At 39.9% G+C, this 23,387-nt stretch overlaps 1 protein-coding gene across 1 annotated transcript; it reads right to left on the minus strand.

The window, feature by feature from the left end:
• Positions 1 to 21,581: 21,581 nt before the first annotated feature.
• LOC127119859 (E3 ubiquitin-protein ligase ATL59-like) lies at positions 21,582 to 22,082 on the minus strand. Its single transcript, XM_051050208.1, has one exon. It carries the CDS (start codon positions 22,080 to 22,082, stop codon positions 21,582 to 21,584), a length of 501 nt encoding a protein of 166 aa, XP_050906165.1.
• Between the last annotated feature and the right edge of the window lie 1,305 nt (positions 22,083 to 23,387).

Genomic DNA, 23,387 nt, shown 5'->3' on the forward strand with positions numbered 1-23,387 from the left:
CTCATTATACGCCCCAGAACAGTAGCCAATTCCAGCCCGGGATCTATTGTCTTCAAGCTCAATCATCTTCCCTAATCCAGCAATTGCACCACATTCAATGACCAATTTCGCATCTCGGTAGGAAGCAAATGAAGGAGACTTCTTCTCGATTGGTTCATCAATAGATAAAGCTTGGAACGGAGTCCCAACTTCATCCTCAGCGTCAATATATGAGAAAGAAGACAAGTGGCTAACCAGGAGAGCCTTTTCTCCCCCTACCACAACCAGTTTCTTGTTCTTGACAAATTTCAGCTTCTAGTGTAGGGTGGATGTCACGGTGCCAGCCTCGTGAATCCATGGTCTGCCTAAGAGACAGCTATATGATGGGTGGATATCCATAACCTGGAAGGTAACTTGGAAATCACTTGGTCCAATTTTGATTGGGAGATCAACTTCCCCAATCACAGTCTTACGTGACCCATCAAATGCTTTCACAACAACACCACTCTGCCTCATGGGAGGCCCCTGATATGACAATCTGGAGAGTGTGGATTTAGGCAATACATTCAGAGATGAGCCAGTGTCCACCAGCACGTTGGATATGGCATCAGATTTGCAATTCAGGGAGATGTGTAAAGCCATGTTGTGGTCTCTTCCCTCCTCAGGGAGATCAGCGTCACAAAAACTCAAAGTGTTGCAAGCAGTAATGTTTGCAACTATACCATCAAACTGTTCCATAGTGACGTCATGATCAACATACGCTAGATCCAAAACTTTCTGCAGAGCCTCCCTATGGGGTTCTGAATTCAGCAGCAAGGATAACACGGAAATCTTGGATGGCGTTTGTAGAAGCTGGTCTACAACATTGTACTCACTCTTTTTGATGAGCCTCAGCATCTCATCAGATTCTTCATTCACAATGCCACTCGGGCCAACTGAAGAATCAGGAGTCTTTTGTACAGAGGAGGGTTTGGCAACATCAAGTGCCGGGTTCTGAATATTCACAGCTGTCCCAACTGGACGCTCAACAGTATCAGAAACAACAGGAGCCTTGGGAGGTGCAGAGAATACACGACCATTCCGGGTCAGCCCGCTCACATCGGCAATGTTTGTGACAGACGTTGAAGGCAAAGGCACTTCTACCCCATCTTCTACAGCAACGGGATTGTATCTGAATGGCACAGCTTTGTCTGAAGAATAAGGCACAGGGCCTGCAGGCTTGATCGTTAGTGAAGGAGAAACCTTCGGCTTGCTGCTATCATAACGAATAACAACAGGCTCGGGTAATTTGAACACTGGTGAAATAACATTCACCTCCGGTGCATCTTCATCCACATTCCGATTCTGAAGGATCTCAATGGTACCCTCATCTAACAACTCTTGAAGTTCTCTGCGTACCTGATTGCAACCCAAACGATTAACCGAACAGATGCGGCACTTGTCGTGGTCATGCTCCATGTGGCTGTACTGACACAGCAACCGGTGTAATTTGACCAACGATTGTCTAATATGGCTTACATATTTGACCTTGTACTTCCCAGGGCATCCCTGGACCATATTAACAGATTTCCCATGCGCGGGCAATGGGTTCTTGGTAACATTCGGGCCTGAATCTTCAAAGCTCAGAATTCCACATCTCATAAGGTCTTGAACCTTAGTCTTCAGTGGGTAGCAATTCTCTATGTTATGACCCGGAGCACCGGAATGATAAACGCAGTGTTGGTCTGGTTTATACCACCATTGCGGATTTGCAGGAATAGCAGGAGGATCCCTGGGTGTAACCAACTTCCTTTCCAACAAGGAAGGATAAAGCTCTGCATATGACATAGGAATTGGATCGAAGCTGATCTTCTTCCTATCATAACTCATGTTAGCTTGGTTGGTTGTACTGCCACGAGGCTGGTAAGCCTGTTGCTGTGGACGCGGCTGTTGCTGATATTGAGGCTGTTGATATTGCTGAGAATTGTCTTTGAAGACAGGTGCTATATGAGCCACCTGGTGCTGATTGCTATTGCGTCGTGCTGGCTTTCTCTGAACAGAGGGTCTTCTAGGCTTAGCATGGGATTGCACAGCATGTGCTTCCCCATCCTTCTTCTTAAACGCCCCATACCGTTTAGAAGAAGAGCTCTCATCCTTTGCTAAACATCCTTCACGGACACCTTCCTCAAGTCGCATCCCCATGTTCACCATCTCGGTGAAATCAGAGGGAGCGCTTGCTACCATCCGCTCATAATAAAAAGAACTAAGAGTCTTCAAGAAGATCTTAGTCATCTCTTTCTCCTCCAGCGGTGGAGTAATCTGAGCAGCCAGCTCTCGCCACCTCTGGGCGTACTCCTTGAATGTCTCCTTGTCCTTCTGAGACATGGCCCTGAGCTGATCACGGTCATGAGCCATATCAATGTTGTATTTGTATTGCTTGACGAAGGCTTCGCCAAGATCATTGAAGGATCGGATATTCGCACTGTCCAAACTCATGTACCATCTGACTGCAGCACCGGACAGACTGTCTTGAAAATAATGGATCAGAAGCTGATCATTATCAGTTTGGGTAGACATCTTTCTGGCGTACATGACCAGATGAGCAAGAGGGCAGGTGTTCCCTTTATATTTTTCAAAGTCAGGCACTTTGAATTTGATCGGTATCTTCACTCCGGGAACAAGGCACAACTCGGCAGCAGACTTGCCGAACAAATCTTTCCCTCTGAGGGTTTTCAATTCCTTTCTCAGCTCGAGGAATTGGTCATTCATGGCCTCCATCTTCTCATTAACATTCGGGCCCTCAGACGGCTCGGAATGATAGATGGTGTCGTCTACCCTAGGCATGGTATGCACGACAGGAGGAGCAGCAACAGGGACCGGGCTAGATGCCGGCATATGAGCAAAAGTTGGGGCTGGAATATCAGGCATGAAACCTGGAGGCATACCCCAAGGAAACCCGGTTGGCATGGCGTGAGACGCGAAATGAGCACTGGTAGCTGGCACAGTCGGGACAGCGACCTCTGAAATAACAGTCCTCTGGATAGGAATTGCAGGCGGTTGAGCAGGTTGATTCTGGGCAGCAAGAAGTTGCTCCATCAAAGCGCCAAGTCTGGCGACCTCTTCCTTCAATTCCCGGTTCTCTTGTTCTAGCTGATCCATAACTCTTGCAGAATTGGCTCGAGTATAATACCGGTGAGTCAGCTTGCCTTCAAAATAAATGAAGAGCACAGAATTAGGACAAGAAGACCAGAAACAAGGTACCTGCTTATGCAACATGATGCATGAAATGCTTGTGCATATGCTTTGTTTATTTTCAAGGAACCCTTAGGGTATTATTTGTAATCTTTGAATTTTTAAGCATTTTAACTTCATATGGAAAATAGCTCATTCAATATAATCGAGACAAAGAAGTACAGCATTTTTTTTATCATATTACAAAGAGAAAAGGAAAATAACATCCTATGGATCCCTAGAAGCTCGGGATGCTGGAAGACGAGAAGTACACAGCTTCTTGATCTCTCTCTCATAGGCCGCTTCCATATCCGCCTTCTCCTTAGCAAGCTGATCATACTTCCTCTTCCAGAATTTGGAAGACTGAGGAAGCAGAGAGGTCCAAGTATTATTGGGATCATCGATCACCTGATGCTCGAGAAACTCAATCAGAGCGTCCTTCTCCTTCAGCTGATGAAGCAATTCTTCTCTTTCACGGATCCAAGCACGTGAAAGGTCTTCTTCTCTCAACTCCTCTACACGTTGGGTGGGGAGGGTTGAAGGCCCAGCCACTTCCAAAGGTGTAGGTCTCGGATGATCATAAGGCATAAGGTATACAGAAGCTCTCTGTCTGACCCAAGAGGTATATGGCTCCAAAGCAATGCAATTCTTCGGGCCCAATTCATTCCTACTCTTCTTGCAGATCTTGCGCCAAGTGCGGACAAATCTGGCTTTCAGGCCTTGGGGATCTTTACCCTCCTGAAAGAATACACCTTTTAACAGAATATTATGAGGTTTATCCTTTAGGGGGAACCCAAGCTGACGTCGTGCGAGAATGGGATTGTAGCTAATCCCACCACATGTACCAAGAAGAGGCACATTAGGGAATTCACCACAATAGTCAATGATCTGAACGGTATCATACACGCGATCATACCAAGAGATATCATCATTAGTGAGAGACATGAGTCTCTGAGACCACCGTAGACATCCCTTGTTCTCCTTAAAAGCAAGAGTCTGCGGCAAGTGCGAAATAAACCACTTGTACAGCAAAGGCAGACAGCAGACAATAACTCCTCCACCCTTTGCATTCCTCAGGTGCAAAGAGACATAGGCATCACCCAACAAAGTCGGAACGGGATTAAGAACTGAGAAGATCCTAATGGCATTCATGTCCACAAATTTGTCGAAGTTGGGAAATAACACCAATCCATAGATGAGCAGCACAAATAAAGCTTCAAAGGCATCCTTACTCATGGCCTTCCCATAGATGATAGCTTGAGCGACGAGGAACTCGGAAGGAAAACCCTGAATTCCTCCTTTGGTAGTCAGATTAGCTTTAATCAGAGATTCATCTATATGCAACAAGTCCGCAATCTCTCGAGCAGTCGGAATACTCTCTAAGCCACTGAACGACACCTGATCCAGAATCGGGATCCCAATAAGGTGAGAATACTCCTCCAAAGTAGGCAGCAACTGGAAGTCTGGGAAGGAGAAGTAGTGATACAGAGGATCATAGAACTGAGCCAGAGTACTCATCAAACCCTCATCAACCTGAGTAGTCAACAGAGGCAGAAGCTTCCCATAGCGAGCTTTGAAACCCAAGGGATCTAATACATAAGATGTCAGATTCCTTAATTCTTTCACATCAGGCTGTCTAAAGTTGTACTTCTTTGTATGCCTTTTTGGTCTTTCCATGTCTGAAATTTTTTGCAAATAAACCCTTTTAAGTTCCTTGAAAAATTTCTTTTTTCTTCTGATGACATGAAGTGCAGATGAATGCATGAATGCATGAATGCAACAATCACACTCAAGGATCAAGCAAATCACACCAAACAAAGGTCATGGGAAAGCTCATTGTATCCCTAATATCAATCATCCATTTTGGTGGATTTAGGTTTTCACCTTATCAACACCCAAGTTCCATTGATATTAACGGTACATGAACCGGCTCAATCATCCTTAATATCAATCATCCATTTTGGTAGATTTAGGTTTTACACCTTATCAATACCCAAGTTCCACTGATATTAACGATGTTTGAACGACTCAACCACGAATCACGGGTTTGCTGAGAGTCACGAGCATGGAGTCTCGGTTAAGAACCAACCAAAGGGAGTGTACTAGGGTTTAAACCTGCCAGACATTTTCTACCAGAGGTTCCCATAATCATCGTCCCATCTTTCGGATATTATCGGATAAACGAATACTCGTATTCCAAAAATATTCTCAAGAGAGACTCTTATGAGTGTAGTATCGCGTAACAATCGCATCAGATCTTACATCAGAACGACCTCCGCACTACGTCCTAAAAATAGGCCAAGATGGGCTTGGTAAACTAAGGTCCTTGGCTTCTAAGGCACATGATTGAAAGAATAATGCCTAACCACAAATGACTTGTGTGACATTATTAATCCAACATGACCTCCACCAAGTGAATGGACTCGCAAGTCAACTGGCTAAGGAATACTCCACACCAGTCAACAAGGCTACGCCATTCTCCTATCCTAGAGTGCACTCGAGTTCGGGTATAGAACTCATCTCACAGAGATCACCAAAGCAAACAGCAATTGTATATCAAGGAATTCAAACATTACAATCAATAGAGTTATCCCAAATTGTACAAAAATATGTCAAATAACAAATAACAATATCATACAACAAGGGTGAAAAGTAGGCAATACCACCAGGGAAGGTCTAATGTTATGTTTTTCTCCCCAGCAGAGTCGCCACTTTTCTGTAGCGGTGTATTCATCGCTATATGATTTATTGATTAAACCATAAGCAAAGCATACAATGAAATCGAGTCGCCACCGCACTTTTATTTATCCTAAGGAATGGCTAAAAAGCGAACAAAAGCCTAAGAAGTTTTACACGTAGAAAACTAATGAAAAAGATCAGAGAATCTGGGTAAGGGGTAAATTACGCAATGGGAAGGTGTTAGGCACCCATCACGTCCTAGGTACTCCTAGGGATCCCTTTTCACACTTGTTGTATAAGAAATGTTTATTTGTTTATGACATATTTGTTGGTGTAAGCCCTAGAGGCCAATACATTTTGGTACTTGTATCGAATAATAAAAGGCATTATCTTTATTATGGTTGATTAATAAAGTCCCTGGAATAGATAGTCCGTTTAATGTATTAAGTGTGACTTAATCATGAGAACACATTAAACATAAGGACACTATTCCTAAAGTATCCGTAGTCGAGCTTTAGTGTGAAGTGGGATAACATTAAAGCATTCAGACTATTATGTTTGTAGACTGATGATCACATCTCATGGATCATGGATAAAGAGTTATCAAGTCTTAAACATAGGTATGAATATTAGGAGTAATATTTATACCGGATTGACCCGCTATGAGAATACTATATAGAAAGTTATGCAAAGTGTCATAAGTCATTCTCATGGTGATAATAGTGTATACCACTCTTCGACCTGAAACCACTATGGATCCTAGATGTAGAGTCGAGTGCTTTATTGCTGATCCAACGTTGTCCGTAACTGGATAACCATAAAGACAGTTGATGGGTACTCCACAAAGCATGCTGAGGGACATGAGTGTCCTAGATGGAATTTGCCCATCCTGCGTAACAGGATAGATGTCTATGGGCCCAATATTGAACTGGACAAGGGTGACACGGTCTATACCTTGTGTTCAATATAGACATAAGGGCAAAGGGGTAATTATACACATAATTATTATCACAGAAAGGTTTTGTCAGATCACATGACATTTTCGTGTCTTGGGTAGCAGTGATGTGTTGCTAGATACCGCTCACTGTTTATTATGTTAAATGCGTGATTTAATATAATTGCCAACGTCACGAAAACCTACAGGGTCACACACAAAGGACGGATTGATGAGAGATAGAGTAACTAAGGAATACCGTAAGGTACGGTGCCCTTAAGTGAGTTATAGAACATCGTAAGGTACGGTGTACTTGAGTAGAATACGAAATATGGTAAGGTACCATGAGCTTAAGTGATTTTGGGCATATTATAAGATATGGGCCAAAATACACTTAAGTGGGCTTTTAGCTTGAAGCCCACACAAGTGGTTCTATAAATAGAACCCTTGTGCAGAAGCAAAAGTTGCGCGGTTGCATTCTTTTCGTTTTCACTCTCTCTCTCTCTCTCTCTCTCACTCAAAGCCTTCATTCGTACCAGCTAGCACTGAGATTGAAGGAACCCGTTCGTGTGGACTGAGTAGAGACGTTGTCATCGTTCAACGTTCGTGATCGCTCCGTGGATCTGCATCAAAGGGTTTTAATCGTTACAAGAGATCTGCACCAAAGGTTTCAACCGTCACAAGAGGTAAATATTCTATCACTGATCATGACCATTCGTAAGGATCTCTAAAGGAGAAATTTTTAATTTCCGCTGCGCTTTGGGTCGCAATTCTCCTTCAGTGGTATCAGAGCCACTTACGAAACCATGAATCGGATAGCTGTTTAATTTCTGTATTAATATGATTAAAAGACAGAATGAATCGATTAATTAAAAGGGTAATTAAATTTGGCATCATGAGTGTACGAGTTGGATGATTGATGTTGACTATGCTTCGGAATCCGACATTAGTATGGTGAAGCAGCGATACATCGATCGTCCATAGGTTACGCAATTGAGACCGATCAACTTATATATGATATAAGTAATCCTAATGCAAAGTACGGTATATGTGATATACTGTTTCTGTTTCATTCATTCGAACACTAAATGATTGTTTTCCTTTGAGCGATCAATGGTCATTTGCTTCGGAATCCGACATTAGTATGGTGAAGCAATGACCTGTTGATCAATCATACTGAATCAACAATCGAGGTGTGTTTGACGGTCTGAAATTGGCGCATTAGGGTTGGTGACGGCGCAAGGGTTGTGCCGTCAAAGAGTTGTGAATTTAGGGCTTTGGGAACACGTCTGTTGACTGTTTCAAAGTTTGTTATTTTGGCTGCGTGAAGCTCGTGTGACGAGCGTGTTGAATGTTTCAAAGTCTGTTATTTTGGCCGCGTGAAGCTCGTGTGACGAGCGTAACAAGCGTAACAAACTGGATGTGTGACGGTCGTAACACGCCCATGATGGTCGTAACAAGGACGTGACGGTCGTCACATGCCTTGTGACGGTCGTCACACTCACAGAATTCTAGGCGTTTTTTGTTTTTGACCTGTGACGGTCGTAACGTGTCCTGTGACGCTCGTCACACTCACATGGCCTGTGACGGTCGTCACACTCACAGAGTCAAAAATTTTGGGGTCTCTGTTTTGTGCCTGCGCAAGAGTTGTGTGGATGCAAAAACAATGTCCATTTCAAATGAATTGTTCATTAAAAATATTGGACAGCGGAACCCCCGGCCAACTCTGCGTAGTGTGATCGGTCGCCAAAATTTAATTTGGTATTAATTAATTAAAGGAATTAAAATTTAATAATAACAATGTGTTTATTATTATTGCCTTGTGGTGATCAGTTATGGCCTTAGTTGTCCTTTATTTTGTTTTGGGTTTTTAAATACGACCTACGTGTCGTGCCTCTCCTTTTGATCTCTTAATGTAACTTCTTTTCTCATCTCAATCCCTCGTATGTAAAACGAGTTTCTTCTGGAATGTAATGTTATGAAGAAAGAGAAGAAGACAATGTTATGAAGAAAGAGAAGATTTCAATATCAAAGGAGGACAACCTTGAAGATCAAAGGAGGACAACCTTGAAGATCTTGCTTGGAGAAGCTTAGATCGTTATTAGGTTAGCTTAGGTTCTCTCATTGGCTTGGGAGAACAATTGCGCTAGGGGCCATAACTGTTTCATTGTGTATGTATGTTGATGCATGTGAATGTATGTTGATGCATGTGAGAGACGATTTATATGATAAATAAGCCGGTGAGATCATAACAATTGCAATTCCCTCAAACTAAAATATTAAGTTTATGCTTTCCAAGTTTTAACACTCATCAAGACTAGTAATGGATAATGTAGGTTTCGCCTACGCGAGGTGCATGATCTATATATTAGTAAGGTGCGATGGGATAATTGTAATATCCAACTGTTAAAACAATGGGTCAAACTTAACTAAACAAATTATAATAAGATTATATATATGTTTAGAAGCAAGAGTTGGGAATAATCCATATGATGGATTGGAATAAGGAGTTATTCACCCAACTGAAATTTTCGAGAGTTGTATGAGATACAACTGGAAGGAGTTCCTACCTAAATAACCTAGTTTTGTGTAATCCGCCTACGCGAACTTAGAACGAAGTGAAATATGGATCTCGACCCACTAGAAAATCTTCCAACGGGATTTTCCGAATCAAATGATGAGGGTCATTTGTTTTGAGTAAAATAGTGGGAGCATATTTGATTAAAGGCCTAATTAAATATGTCAATGATACTTATATTTTCTTAATCCTTATGTAGATAACCATGACAGCAAACACCTCTAACAACATCTTGAGATCAATCCTTGATAAGGAAAAATTGTCTGGGACAAATTTTCTGGATTGACACCGAAACCTGAGGATTGTCCTCAAACATAATAGAAAGCTGTATGTCTTGGAGACACCTGTTCCTGAAGAGGAACCTCCTAGTTCTGCACCTAAGGCAGAAAGAGTTGCTTATAAGAAGCATGTCGATGATGCCAATGAAACTGCTTGTCTCATGCTGGATGTCATGAACTCAGAGTTGCAAAAGCAACATGAGAACATGACAGCGTTCGATATGATCGAACACATGAAGATGCTCTATCAAGAGCAAGCAAGGCATGAGAGGTTTGAAGTTTCAAAAACCCTTTTTTTAAGGAAAGTTAGCTGAGGGAGCCCCTATAAGTCCCCATGTGCTCAAGATGATTGGGTATATGGAAAAGCTTGAAAGGTTGAGTTTTCCCCTCGGAAAGGAACTTGCGACTGATTTGGTCTTACAATCGTTGCCAGATAGCTTCAGTCAATTTGTCCTAAATTTCAATATGATTGATATGGACAAATCTCTTCCTGAACTGCTCGCCATGTTAAGAACTGCCGAGCAGAATCTGAAGACAAAAAGGAAGTCCATTCTGATGATCAGAAATGGAAAGAGACAGAACAAAAGGCCCACCAGGCAGGGTGATAAAGGGAAGGGCAAGGAAGTTGCCAAACCCAGACCCACTGTTACTGTTTTGAGGCCTAGTGGAGGCATAACAAAGGCAGGCACCTGCTTCCATTGCGGTAAGACCGGACACTGGAAGAGAAACTGCCCAAAGTACTTGGAAGATGACAAAATCTCCATTCACAGGAAAAGGTGAAAGAGCTAATGATCTTTTGGCCCTCATACATACTGATGTATGTGGACCACTGAACATTCCAGCCAGAGGAGGTTTTCAGTACTTCATTTATCGATGATTTCAGTAGATACGGTTGTGTGTATTTAATGAAACACAAATCAGAGTCCTTTGAAAAGTTCAAGGAATTCAAGAATGAAGTACAAAACCAACTAGGTAAGAATATTAAAACACTTCAATCAGATCGAGGTGGTGAATATTTAAGCCTAGAGTTTGATGACCATCTGAAAGAGTGTGGGATCCTATCCCAACTCACTCCTCCTGGAACACCCCAATGGAATGGTGTGTCTGAGAGAAGGAATCGAACCCTGTTAGACATGGTCCGATCCATGATGAGTCACGCCGATCTTCCAAACTCCATTTGGGGACATGCACTATTGACAGCAGCTTACACACTTAACCGTGTTCCATCCAAAAAGGTTGAGAAGACACCATATGAGATATGGAGTGGTAAGAAACCACATATGTCTTACATAAAGATTTGGGGTTGCGAGGTTTATGTGAAATGACAAGTTTCAACTAAGCTTGAGCCCAAATCTGACAAATGCTTATTTGTGGGGTATCCTAAAGAAACAAGAGGATATTATTTCTACAATCCTTCTGAGGGCAAAATGTTTGTCGCTCGAACCTGAGTTTTCCTAGAGAGGGATTTTATTTCCAAAGGAATCAGTGGGAGGAAAGTAGAACTTGAAGAAATTCAAGAATCACAAATTATCGATACACCTATGGAGGAATTAGAGCAGGAAACACAAGTGGTTGTGTAAGAGCAACCTGCTCAAGTAGAACAAGACCAGCGTAGGTCAGGCAGGATACGTCACCTACCTGAGATATATGGATATCTGATCAAGGTGATGTATTACTCATGGATCAAGATGAGCCTGTGACCTACTCATGGAATCTTCGCCTTGATGAAACAGTAAAACTGTATGGATTCATCAAGAACGAAGATGAGCCTTGTGTCTACAAGAAGGTTAGTGGGAGCATGATCGTATTCCTGGTATTATATGTAGATGACATATTACTTATTGGAAACGATATCCCTACCCTGCAACAAGCAAAGTCTTGGGTGGGGAAATGCTTATCTATGAAGGACCTAGGTGAAGCAGCCTATATATTAGGAATCAGAATCTATAGAGATAGATCATAAAATGCTTGGCCTAAGTCAGAGTACATAGACAAGGTGCTGAGACGCTTTAATATGAATGATTCCAATGGTTATGTGTTTTGCTGAAATGGTGGCGCTGTGAGCTTGAAAAGTTCAAAGCAAGATACAGTTGCTGAATCTACAACCGAGGTCGAGTATATTGCTGCCTCAAGTGTAGCAAAGGAAGCTGTTTGGATCAAAAAGTTCATTAGTGAACTTGGCATAGTCCCTAGCATTGTGGATCCCATTGGTCTCTATTATGATAACAATGGTGCTATCGCATAAGCTAAGGAGCCTAGATCTCATCGACGATCCAAACATATACTTAGGCGTTATCATCTCATTCGAGAGATAATAGATAGAGGAGATGTGAAAATATGTAAAGTACCTACACTTGACAATATAGTTGACCCACTGACAAAGCCTCTTGCGCAGCAGAAGCATGATGGCCATACTAGATCAATGGGCATACGGGGTATGCCTGATTGGCTCTAGTGCTAGTGGGAGATTGTTAGTGTAAGCCCTAGAGACCAATACATTTTGGTACTTGTATCGAATAATAAAAGGCATTCTCTTTATTATGGTTGATTAATAAAGTCCCTGGAATAGATAGTCCGTTTAATGTATTAAGTGTGACTTAATCATGAGAACACATTAAACATAAGGACACTATTCCTAAAGTATCCGTAGTCGAGCTTTAGTGTGAAGTGGGATAACATTAAAGCATTCAGACTATTATGTTTGTAGACTGATGATCACATCTCATGGATCATGGATAAAGAGTTATCAAGTCTTAAACATAGGTATGAATATTAGGAGTAATATTTATACCGGATTGACCCGCTATGAGAATACTATATAGAAAGTTATGCAAAGTGTCATAAGTCATTCTCATGGTGATAATAGTGTATACCACTCTTCGACCTGAAACCACTATGGATCCTAGATGTAGAGTCGAGTGCTTTATTGCTGATCCAACGTTGTCCGTAACTGGATAACCATAAAGACAGTTGATGGGTACTCCACAAAGCATGCTGAGGGACATGAGTGTCCTAGATGGAATTTGCCCATCCTGCGTAACAGGATAGATGTCTATGGGCCCAATATTGAACTGGACAAGGGTGACACGGTCTATACCTTGTGTTCAATATAGACATAAGGGCAAAGGGGTAATTATACACATAATTATTATCACAGAAAGGTTTTGTCAGATCACATGACATTTTCGTGTCTTGGGTAGCAGTGATGTGTTGCTAGATACCGCTCACTGTTTATTATGTTAAATGCGTGATTTAATATAATTGCCAACGTCACGAAAACCTACAGGGTCACACACAAAGGACGGATTGATGAGAGATAGAGTAACTAAGGAATACCGTAAGGTACGGTGCCCTTAAGTGAGTTATAGAACATCGTAAGGTACGGTGTACTTGAGTAGAATACGAAATATGGTAAGGTACCATGAGCTTAAGTGATTTTGGGCATATTATAAGATATGGGCCAAAATACACTTAAGTGGGCTTTTAGCTTGAAGCCCACACAAGTGGTTCTATAAATAGAACCCTTGTGCAGAAGCAAAAGTTGCGCGGTTGCATTCTTTTCGTTTTCACTCTCTCTCTCTCTCTCTCTCACTCAAAGCCTTCATTCGTACCAGCTAGCACTGAGATTGAAGGAACCCGTTCGTGTGGACTGAGTAGAGACGTTGTCATCGTTCAACGTTCGTGATCGCTCCGTGGATCTGCATCAAAGGGTTTTGATCGTTACAAGAGATCTGCACCAAAGGTTTCAACCGTCACAAGAGGTAAATATTCTATCACTGATCATGACCATTCGTAAGGATCTCTAAAGGAGAAATTTTTAATTTCCGCTGCGCTTTGGGTCGCAATTCTCCTTCAATATTGTGCAAACATGAATGGGAAGATGAGAAAAGGATGTACAATTTTATTATTTTTGTGTTTGAACGTATGAACCCGTTGCCTACGTACCTTCCATCAAAGGTAAGGATCAAAACGCCGTAGTTCGGCTAAAAGATTTCCAAAAATTAGTGAGTTCATTTTAAAACACAAGCATTAAGGTTTTTCATTACCAATGGGAGAAAACTCAACCTGAATTCAACAATCCACCATGCGAGGACGGCTTCAACATACTAGTGAGGGGTTAACCCTATAATAAGTATGGAAGACTTACAATCAACTCACTAAGGATAAGGTAAGATTTACATCAACCACTATGGTAATTGAAACCTATGGCTAATGTATGAAAACATATTAACAATGGACAAAGCCACAAAACAACTGAAGGGGTGAAGTTAATCGATTATGAGTATTTACAAAATATGGTCAAGGTATGATTAGAGTTCAATTCAAAGAAGTGTTAGGAAAGGTGAAGTTTGAAAAATCAAGGACTTAGGGTCCAGGTTTCTAATTTGAAAAGACATGAAGATGTTTGCACAACAAGTCAAAGTTTTGAAAGCAAAGTGTGAAAAGGGTTTAGGACAAAGAGGATGAATGGATAGTGGAGTGTAAAACTTCCTAGAAAGGTTCACCTCTTGAGATCATATAGAAGATGATTCAAGTGTGTCCTTAGGAATAGGCAAATGAGCAATAACAAATAAAAGCAAGGTGATACCGGATGCCATCAATGGACTTATACCAATCTCACAAACAAAAGCAGATACCGGATACCAATAAATGGATTTACACCAATCTCCTAAGGTAAAACAATGATACCGGATGCCAATAAATGGACTTACTCCAATCTCACAAACAAAGGCGGATACCGGATACCAATAAATGGATTTACACCAATCTCCTAAAATAAAACAAGACATGGATGTCAGATGCCAATCTATCTGGGCTTACTCTAACCTTCAAAGGATGATCATGGGAGTACAAATGCCAACAACATGGTCTTACAATCGTATCCTCACAAAGCAAACACAAACAAAAAGATGGATGTCAGATGCCAATCTATCTGGGCTTACTCTAATCTCCAACAAATGATCATAGGAATACAAAAGCCAACAACATGGTCTTACAATTGCATCCTCACATACAACAATCAAACAGAACTAAACAATGGACATGAGTGGCCAAATGAAATGGTCTTACACTCTATCCCTTCCAAATCATAGGAACAATAGCCAATTAATGGACTTACAGTTGTCCTCAATGGGTAAACCAAGGATGGATCACAAAGATATGAAATGATGATCATACAATAATGAACAATTAATGATGATAAGTGCACAATGGCAAACAAGCAAACATGTGCAGATGCAACAAGCAATCAATCAAACAGAGTCATCTAGCACACGCTATAACCAAGAAATTAGGCTCAAGCAAAGGGTTAGACTATGAAGTCAACTGGAATAGGGTAAATGGTGCTCTTAACCTTGACATTGAGAGCCAAGGTGAAGCAGATGAAAGGATATGAGGGGTGTGCCTCATTACTCTTATCCCTGGTCAGGGAGAGCATTGAATATCAGAAGGTGTGGGAGTTCAGAAAGTTGGAACTCTCTCCACAAGTTAATGACTCGATAGATCTTGGGTTTTTACTCACTATGCATCAACACATGTGGTGTGAGCAAGGTGAGTGACACACAGAATAGTAGGAGATAGACTACATATCTCTTCTATCTACCAATTGCCTCATATGAGGGCTTTTCATGCTTGGGGACAAAGATAAACAATCACAAACATTGCCTCTTAAGGAGGACTTCAGACAGGTGTCTGGCTAAGTAACAAGCCAGGTCTTCCAGACTACATGGAGACAAGAGATTCTACCTCAATGCTTAAGCAAAGCAAAGCAATAGCAAGTTCACAAAGGAACTATAGCAACTAAGGTACCTGAAATCAATCAAATATAATCAGTATACCAATCCCAAAGTCAAAACAGACAAGATAAGAGCCAACAGTCAACACAATCAATCACATGTGCAAAGCACACACTCAAATGAAATGAGCTAGCATCCTACAAAACAAACCAAGTTAGTTCATAACAATCAAATAAACCAAACTCAATCAACTTGAATTAATCTCCTTAAAGCAATTTGCTTCTTCAACCTGAAAATCAAACTCAAACATGAGAAGTAAACCCTTAGGCCAAAGCCTAGGGTCAAAGGAGGAGAAATAGACCAAAACAGAACATGAAAATTGATCAAAATCAAGATTTATCAAATAAGAACAAAGTCCAATTGGTCTCATGTCAAAACTATGCACCAATTCCATTTTATAAGCAAATCATGTCAAACTAGTCAAGTTGAGAACTCAATGATGTAAACAGAATGAACACAAGCATATCAATACCACAATGGCTCAATAAATTCCCAAAAAAATCATGCTTAAACAGAACACATTCAATGAGAAACATACCAAATTTCATGGAATTTGGATAAAGGGAAGCAAGTCAATTAAAATCAACAACTCAAAGCATGTTCAAGCAAGCTCATACAAGACACTAAATCATGCATCAACTTCAAGTAAGCATAAAACAGCAACCAAATATGATAAATGAATGAAACCAAAGCCATGGCAAACTTCAAGATGTCTATAATACACATGCCAAATTTCAAGTCCATCCAATAAACACTAAGGATTTCACAAATCATATGATATCATGACTCACAAAATGTCCACAATTGGTCAAACAGAGGGAAAATTCTCAAACAAATAGAAAATGCATTCAAAAATTCCAGGAAAAATCACAAGCAAACTTAACATCCATAAGTATCAACATGCAAAAATCCAGAGCAATTGGCATAGCATAAGCATGGTAAAGAAAATCAAGAACATGAACAAGAAATGGTGTGACACACATTGTCACACCTCCAAAGATCACATCATATCTCACAATCCAGGAACTCAAAAATAGCAAACTATATACCAAAATGACCAGGAATGAGTCTAGAACACACATGTAAAATTTCAAGAATTTCCAATTAAGCATCATGATTTCATGAAAGAAAAAGCAAGCATTGTGCAAGAAATGACATGTGAAAACAAACCCTAGGCAATTATTTTTTTCAGCCGTGCACAAATTTATTAAAAATCATCAAAAAAATAAAGGACATTATGAGGATCATGGTAGAAAAAATTGCATGTGAATTGGATTATTAATGGATGAGTTGTGATTTTTTGATTGTGGAAAAAAATAAAAATAAAAGCATGGAAGGAAGCATGTAAGATGATATGCATAAGTGGAAAAATAAGCAAGGCAATTGGAATGGATGTTGAAGCGGGGAATCGAACCCCTGAGTAATTCAAAAATGAGCGCCACTTAAGTGAAACGCTGCGTTTCACTTAAGTGCATGGCGCGGTCTGATTGGCCACATGATTCATAAACACCAAATCCATGCAAAATGAAGGCAAAATGGATCTAATTAGAATCTGGAAACGAAATTGAAGCATTCATCACGTGTTCTTGCTGTTCATCATCAACATGAACTTTTCATCACAGAAATCAACAAAAATTATATGGATCGATTCATCTCAACATGCATAACACATATCCAGCATCAATTCGTTCTAAATCTAACTACATCAGATGAATCGAGCGAAACAAGTTTCATAATCCAAACTTCAAATCAAGATATCTTGCTCAAAACTTAATGAAATTAAACGATCTAAGTTGCAGAATGCTACACATGCTGAGATCTACAAAAGCCACATCAAGATTTCAAGAATTGGAACAATTGAAATTTACCTTGATGATGATGCAGCAGCTGGATTCGAGCTTCTCAAGGCTTGGAAGATGAAAACAGATCTCCTATGATGATGCAAAAGATGAATGAAGTCAAGTATGCAGCTCAACAATGCTCAGGTTCGAAGAAATCTCAAAATGCCATGGAAGGTGCAAGGCTTCAACAGATGCGATTCTTCAATGATCTTCCAATGTTTGCTTCAACAGATGTTCAATTATACCTGCAGATGATGATCAACACAAGCACAACCCAAAAGAATGATGAAATTCGATGGAAGAAAGTTGAAAAAGTTTGAACAAATTTGAGAGAATTTTGGTGAATTTGAGTTTGGATCTGAGAGAATGAATTGTCCATCCCGATTTTCTGTTACAATTAGTGCTTTATATCACCTGTTAATCCACTTGGTAAACATGATTAGCAACAAATGAAATGGATTAGTGAATTGCACATGTTATGCAAAAATGCCAAAATGCCCTTTTTCAAATAGAACCAATGGAACAGTGAAATTCTTCTTACAGCAAATCCAAATTTCTGTTTTGAAGTGATTGGCATTGGTTTGGAGTGAAAATTGTGCTTACTTTTCAAAATCACCTTTTTTCCCACCAAAATTTATGTGATGATTTTTGATGAAATGTGATGATGGATTATGATAGCTCATGTCAAATGGGATTTGCTCAAAAAAGAATCACATGAATTGGCCTTTTGGTTCAAAAGTTATGCCTCCTTGAAGTTCAAGATTTCTTGCCAATGATTTGATCATAACTTGTCAACCACAAATGCGAAATGGCTGTTCTTGGACATTTTGGAAAGGTGAGAGCAAGATCTTCAACTTTCATGTTGGGCAAAATTTGATTTGAAGCTTGCTTGATGATGTAAAGTTGAGGAGAAGACCTCTCCATTTTTGGCAGTTGGAAATTACAGGTCATTTGCTATTTTTGGAAACTTTTTGTCTGACCTCCAAATCCTCAATGATGATGTTTGACATGTTATATGAGGCTTGTATGGACATGAATGAGACCTCTCCAACCATCCCCCACCATCAAATCCCTGATTAAATGCACAGTTGACCACAGTTGACTTTGTTAGGGTTTTGGTTGACTGAGCAATGCCTTGATGAATTTCAAACCTCTTCCACTTGAGATCTTGATACCAAATGATGTCACAACTCATATGAACTTCTTATGAATGATCATGGTGCCCAAATTCTTCAGAATGGCCACCAAATATGGCTCAATGGCTGCATTTGACTGGTTTGACCTAATTGCTTCATCTGCAAGTAACAAGGTTAGATGACAATATTTTTGTACTTTTGGGTTAATAAACAAATGAAAAGCAATGATATACAAATGCTAAACATGCTTGGTGATCAAGAACCACACTCAGAAGATAACCCACCCACAAGAAAGGAGGAAGGCAAAAGGTGCACAATGATCCTTGAGGCAATGATATGATATGATATGATGCCATGTAATGCCATGAGGGATCTTAGGGACAAAATTGGGGTCTTACAATATCCAGGAGAATTGACCGGTGCCACCTATGACCATTAACGCATCTCCAAAGGTTTGGATGCTAAGACTCTTTAAAGTCTCTTGGATGAAAGATTGGTGGATTATGTGACCTCTAGTGTTTGCCCCCTCGAAAGCACATTCACACGAGTAGTTTCCACCAGTGCCACATGCATGACCTCAAACGTCTTGAGTATTTCCAGCTTTTGTATGGTGACCCTTAAATACTATTGTAGCAATGGATCTTCGACATGTGCTTCCCCTTTGACTCGAGAAACAACTAACTAAGAATTGTGTTCTCGGTTTAATGTTATATGCCCCCATTTCTACCGCTAGGGTTATCCAGGCAATGAATGCTTCATATTCAGTTTGATTATTGGTGGTGGATATTTCAAAGCGCGAGGAATCCCTGGCCACGAGGTTGGCTTCATTTTCCAAAATTACGCCAAGACCGCTTCCCTGACTATTAGATGATACTTAAGTGAATACCTTCTAAGTTTGAGTTGGCTCGGGCGGGCTAGGCGTCATTTCTGCTAGGAAGTCAAGGAATGACCGGGATTTTAACGTTTTTCTTGCTTCGAAATACACCTCAAACATAGATAATTCAATTAACAATTTCGTCAGTCGGTCTACAAAGTTTTGTTGGTGGAGTACTTGTTTCAATGGAAAGTTAGTATAAACTATTGTAGAATGTGTGAGGAAATACCTTTAGAGCTTCCTCAACATAGTCACCAATGCTAGAGATGCCTTTTCTATCTTTTGATATCGCATTTTTGGTTCAGCTAGAGCCTTTGAAATGAAGTATATCGGGTTCTAGTTGGAATCTAACTCCCTGATTAGAACAACATTAATTGCTTCTTTGGATATAACTAGGTACAGATATAGGACTTCGTCGGGGAGTGGACGCGTAAGCACATGAGATGTAGGTAATGTTGTTTTTAGAGATACAAATGTTATATCGCATTCCACCTTCTATTCAAACTATGATTCCTTCCTAAACAACATGTAGAACGGAAACACATGCTAGAAGGATTTCAAGACAAACAGGTTCAGAGTAGTGAACATCTTGTTCATGTTCATGGCTTCCTTCTTTGAAGTCGACGCGTTCATCCGAATGAATGCTTCACCCTTATTGGGGTTGTCCTATATCCTTTTTTTAAAGGTAAAACCCCAAGAATGTACCAGCTCTTACCTGAAAGGTGCATTTATCTGGATTAAGCCTCGTGTTGTAATGTCGAAGTCTCTTGAATACCCAATCGAGGTGTTGGTCATGTGATTCTTCTTGATTAGACTTTACAATCATATCGTCCATGTACACCTCTAACGCCTTACTTATCTCCTCTCCAAAGACCTTGTCAATCATCCTTTGATAGTTTGCACACGCGTTCTCCAAAACACATTAACACAAAACTACTAGGAAATGGAGAGTTATTTTCCTTTCATCTTCCCCTTTTTCGAATGACAATGGTAGGTCAACTATTCCACAAGGGTAAGTTATGGAATCATTGAATGCGAGGAGACTTTTGTCTTCGCACACATCCAGATCTTGCTGGTGGAGTCCTAACTGCTTGAGTGTGTCGACGTAAAGGATGTTACACAAACTCCCATCGTCAACGAGGAAACCAGATACAATATAATTTTCCACGGTAGCTGTTATGACCAATGGTAGCATACCGTTACGGATTCCATCTACCTCCTCGCGATCCCGAAATCCTAGCATCGACCTATTTTTACTTTGCGATTCGGTGTCAGTCGTTTCATGGAGGAGGTTTTGTAGTAGATGATCTTCCTTACGCAACGTTTTTCCACATATCTCCTAAACGACGAAGGTTGAAAACGATGTGAGATCGGAAGATTCTACGGAGTTCTTTAGTGCGATCTTCTTCATCTTAATGTGTTCTGATAGCGATATGATTTCTAAATCAGGGGCGATTCGACCGTAGAATTTTGCGAAAACTAAAAGTTGATTCTCACATACGACGCCATTGTTTCGTACTTGAACCAGAATTGTGATTGATTAGTGATGATGAACTCCTAATGCAGTAATGGTGATCTCTAATACAGCGGTGCGAGAGTGTACCTACAAGATTAACACTTCAACACTCAAATCAATTAAAGAATCTAAGATGAGTGAAGTGAAATTATGAGATAAAAAAAGTATACATTTAGTCTCGCGTATGCCAATTATATATGATAAATAATTTTATTTAGACTTTGTATTGTTAGGTTGAATGCTAGGATCATTCCCGTATTGGACTGTTGCCCGACCCATGACATGAAAAATCACCTTTGCATCCCACAAAATTTGTTGGGATACCAAATAAGATTTCCTATTGTGGCTAATTTTCAGCATATATGCAACTACAACATTTTTGGTCCTTGAATCGCTATTGAACGGTCATATTTAAAAAGAAACAATACCAAAATTTAGTCGGTCTTATCTCAATCCAGCGGTCTGATACGTCATGACTAAGGGTATTGCGATCACATAGATTTCGAAGTTGCTTAATAGTCTCTCATATTATCTACCCTCAAATTCCTTAAACAATATTCTTGTGAATGAAATAATAAGTTGGTCCGGCTATGACTACACCCGTTTTCCATAAACAATATTCTTGTGAATGAAAAAAAAAACGATTGTAATTACCCAAAAGAGATTAATCATGGGTAACTGAGATGTCCCATTTTGCCGGCGTGACTCGTCAAAAATCACAAGAATCAAAATCTCCTATATTTAAAACAACGCTAACAATTTCACCATCGCACCAACCCACGTTGCATGATAGCAAGTGGAGCCTCCGTATGACTAATATCTATGCTGCGATGTTGTTCATTCACGGCCGGCGAAGGGGCGGCACTGGCGCGGCAAATGGGGCAACTCGAATGCGAATGGAGCCACATGTCAATACATTGTACATGAAAGGAGTGCAAGCACTCAGGCATAGTCCTCAACTCTTCACCCTCCTCAAAATCTCCCAAACACACGGCACATGTGTCTCTTTCTTCATCCGAAACATCAGCTTTACTTCTCTTGAGGTACTTGTGTGTTGGGATAATGTTTGCCACTGACGTCGATGCGCTTTCATCTGCCGCGGCGAGCCGTGGTGAGTTTTGGTTTGTGGTGGCTCGTTGTTGGCGGCAAAAACAAATGGATATGACATGGTACAATGAGACAACAAATAATGCTGAACCCATGGCGATAAGGAGGATAACAACTTTGTCAGATAGAGGGTTATCACCATTATCATCTGCCATAAATCAATGGATGTGTGATGCTATAGAAAGAAAGAAATGGTGATAGTGATCTTAGTTAAGCATTATAAGAAGTGACAAAAGCAGGCCAAAGACGGTGAATGCAAGAGCATTCATTATCAACGTTTTTGACCCGTTTTCTTCTTGATTTGGTGGTCACAGTGGAAACAAAAATGTGATTTCTGATTGATTAATTAATTACAATTTGTATAGGAGATTCATGACATTGAATGATATAAACAGACAAACAGACAAACAAAAGTAGATAAGCAAAATAATTAAGGATAAAGATAATTATCTTTTCTCTGATTATACTTAAGTGTCAATGAAGTATTAAGTTATAGGTTCAATCACTTGCAGCAAAAATTTCTCTTTTTGACTTTTAATAATATATATAGTGTATTTATATGGAACGATACTGATGAGAAAATGAGTTGTGTGTATCAGAATGTCTTATGGGTGTAAGTTATTAAACTTTAATTAATAATTATAAATACTTATTTTCAAAATATTAATTATAGTAATACTCAATATAAATATAAATCATGAGACAGTTGTACATTTATTATTTATACATTTGATTATTCAATTGAATCAATTACAATATGTTATGGACATCTCATGAGACCCATACTTCAAGGCTAACAATGAGCACTAGGAAGAAACATGTGAGGCAGACATGTTTCTGCAAACACACACTCTGATAGTCAAGTTAGTGGCAATTATAAATGTGAAGTTTAAGATTTACAATATTATACATCAATGTCTCAATCATTTTTAAGCTTTATAGAGTTTAAGGTCTAGAGGTATTAGAACCTTTTTACGAACAATTGTCTTGTGGGATAAATTGTTCTTTGGGTTTCCTCATTTCCTTGCTGCAGCACTGCCCATATGGCTTATGTTGGCACATATAACTAAACAAACTAGGTTTCACTTGTTTTGGGTCTAGTCAAGACGGGAGATCGAGCTAGCACATCCTTGAAATTGGTGAATGTGGTCTCAGTTATCGGTTTGGCTCAGTTATCGGTTTTAGTTTTTAGGACCCGTCAAACCGGTGAATCAACCTGATGGCTTTAATTATCCCTTTTCGTGTTTCATGTTCTTTTTCTTACTTTTTATCTTCTTTTTTATAACTTTTTTGCTTCTTATTCTTCACCAAAATTCCTTTTAGTCATGTTACAAAATAGTTTTGATATGTATTTGAGATGAAGCATGTTAATTTTTCTACATGACAATTTTTTGTTGTTATCGTTGTGTTTATTTGTTATTGCTTTGTATGGATTAAGTATAACTTGTAAGTTGTCTAAA

Source organism: Lathyrus oleraceus, chromosome 2 (assembly GCF_024323335.1).
Source record: "Lathyrus oleraceus cultivar Zhongwan6 chromosome 2, CAAS_Psat_ZW6_1.0, whole genome shotgun sequence".
Classification (NCBI taxonomy): Eukaryota; Viridiplantae; Streptophyta; class Magnoliopsida; order Fabales; family Fabaceae; genus Lathyrus; species Lathyrus oleraceus.

Excerpts from the sequence above, each read along its gene's own strand:
- LOC127119859 (XM_051050208.1), bottom strand. The coding sequence starts at position 22,082 with ATGGCAGATGATAATGGTGATAACCCTCTATCTGACAAAGTTGTTATC.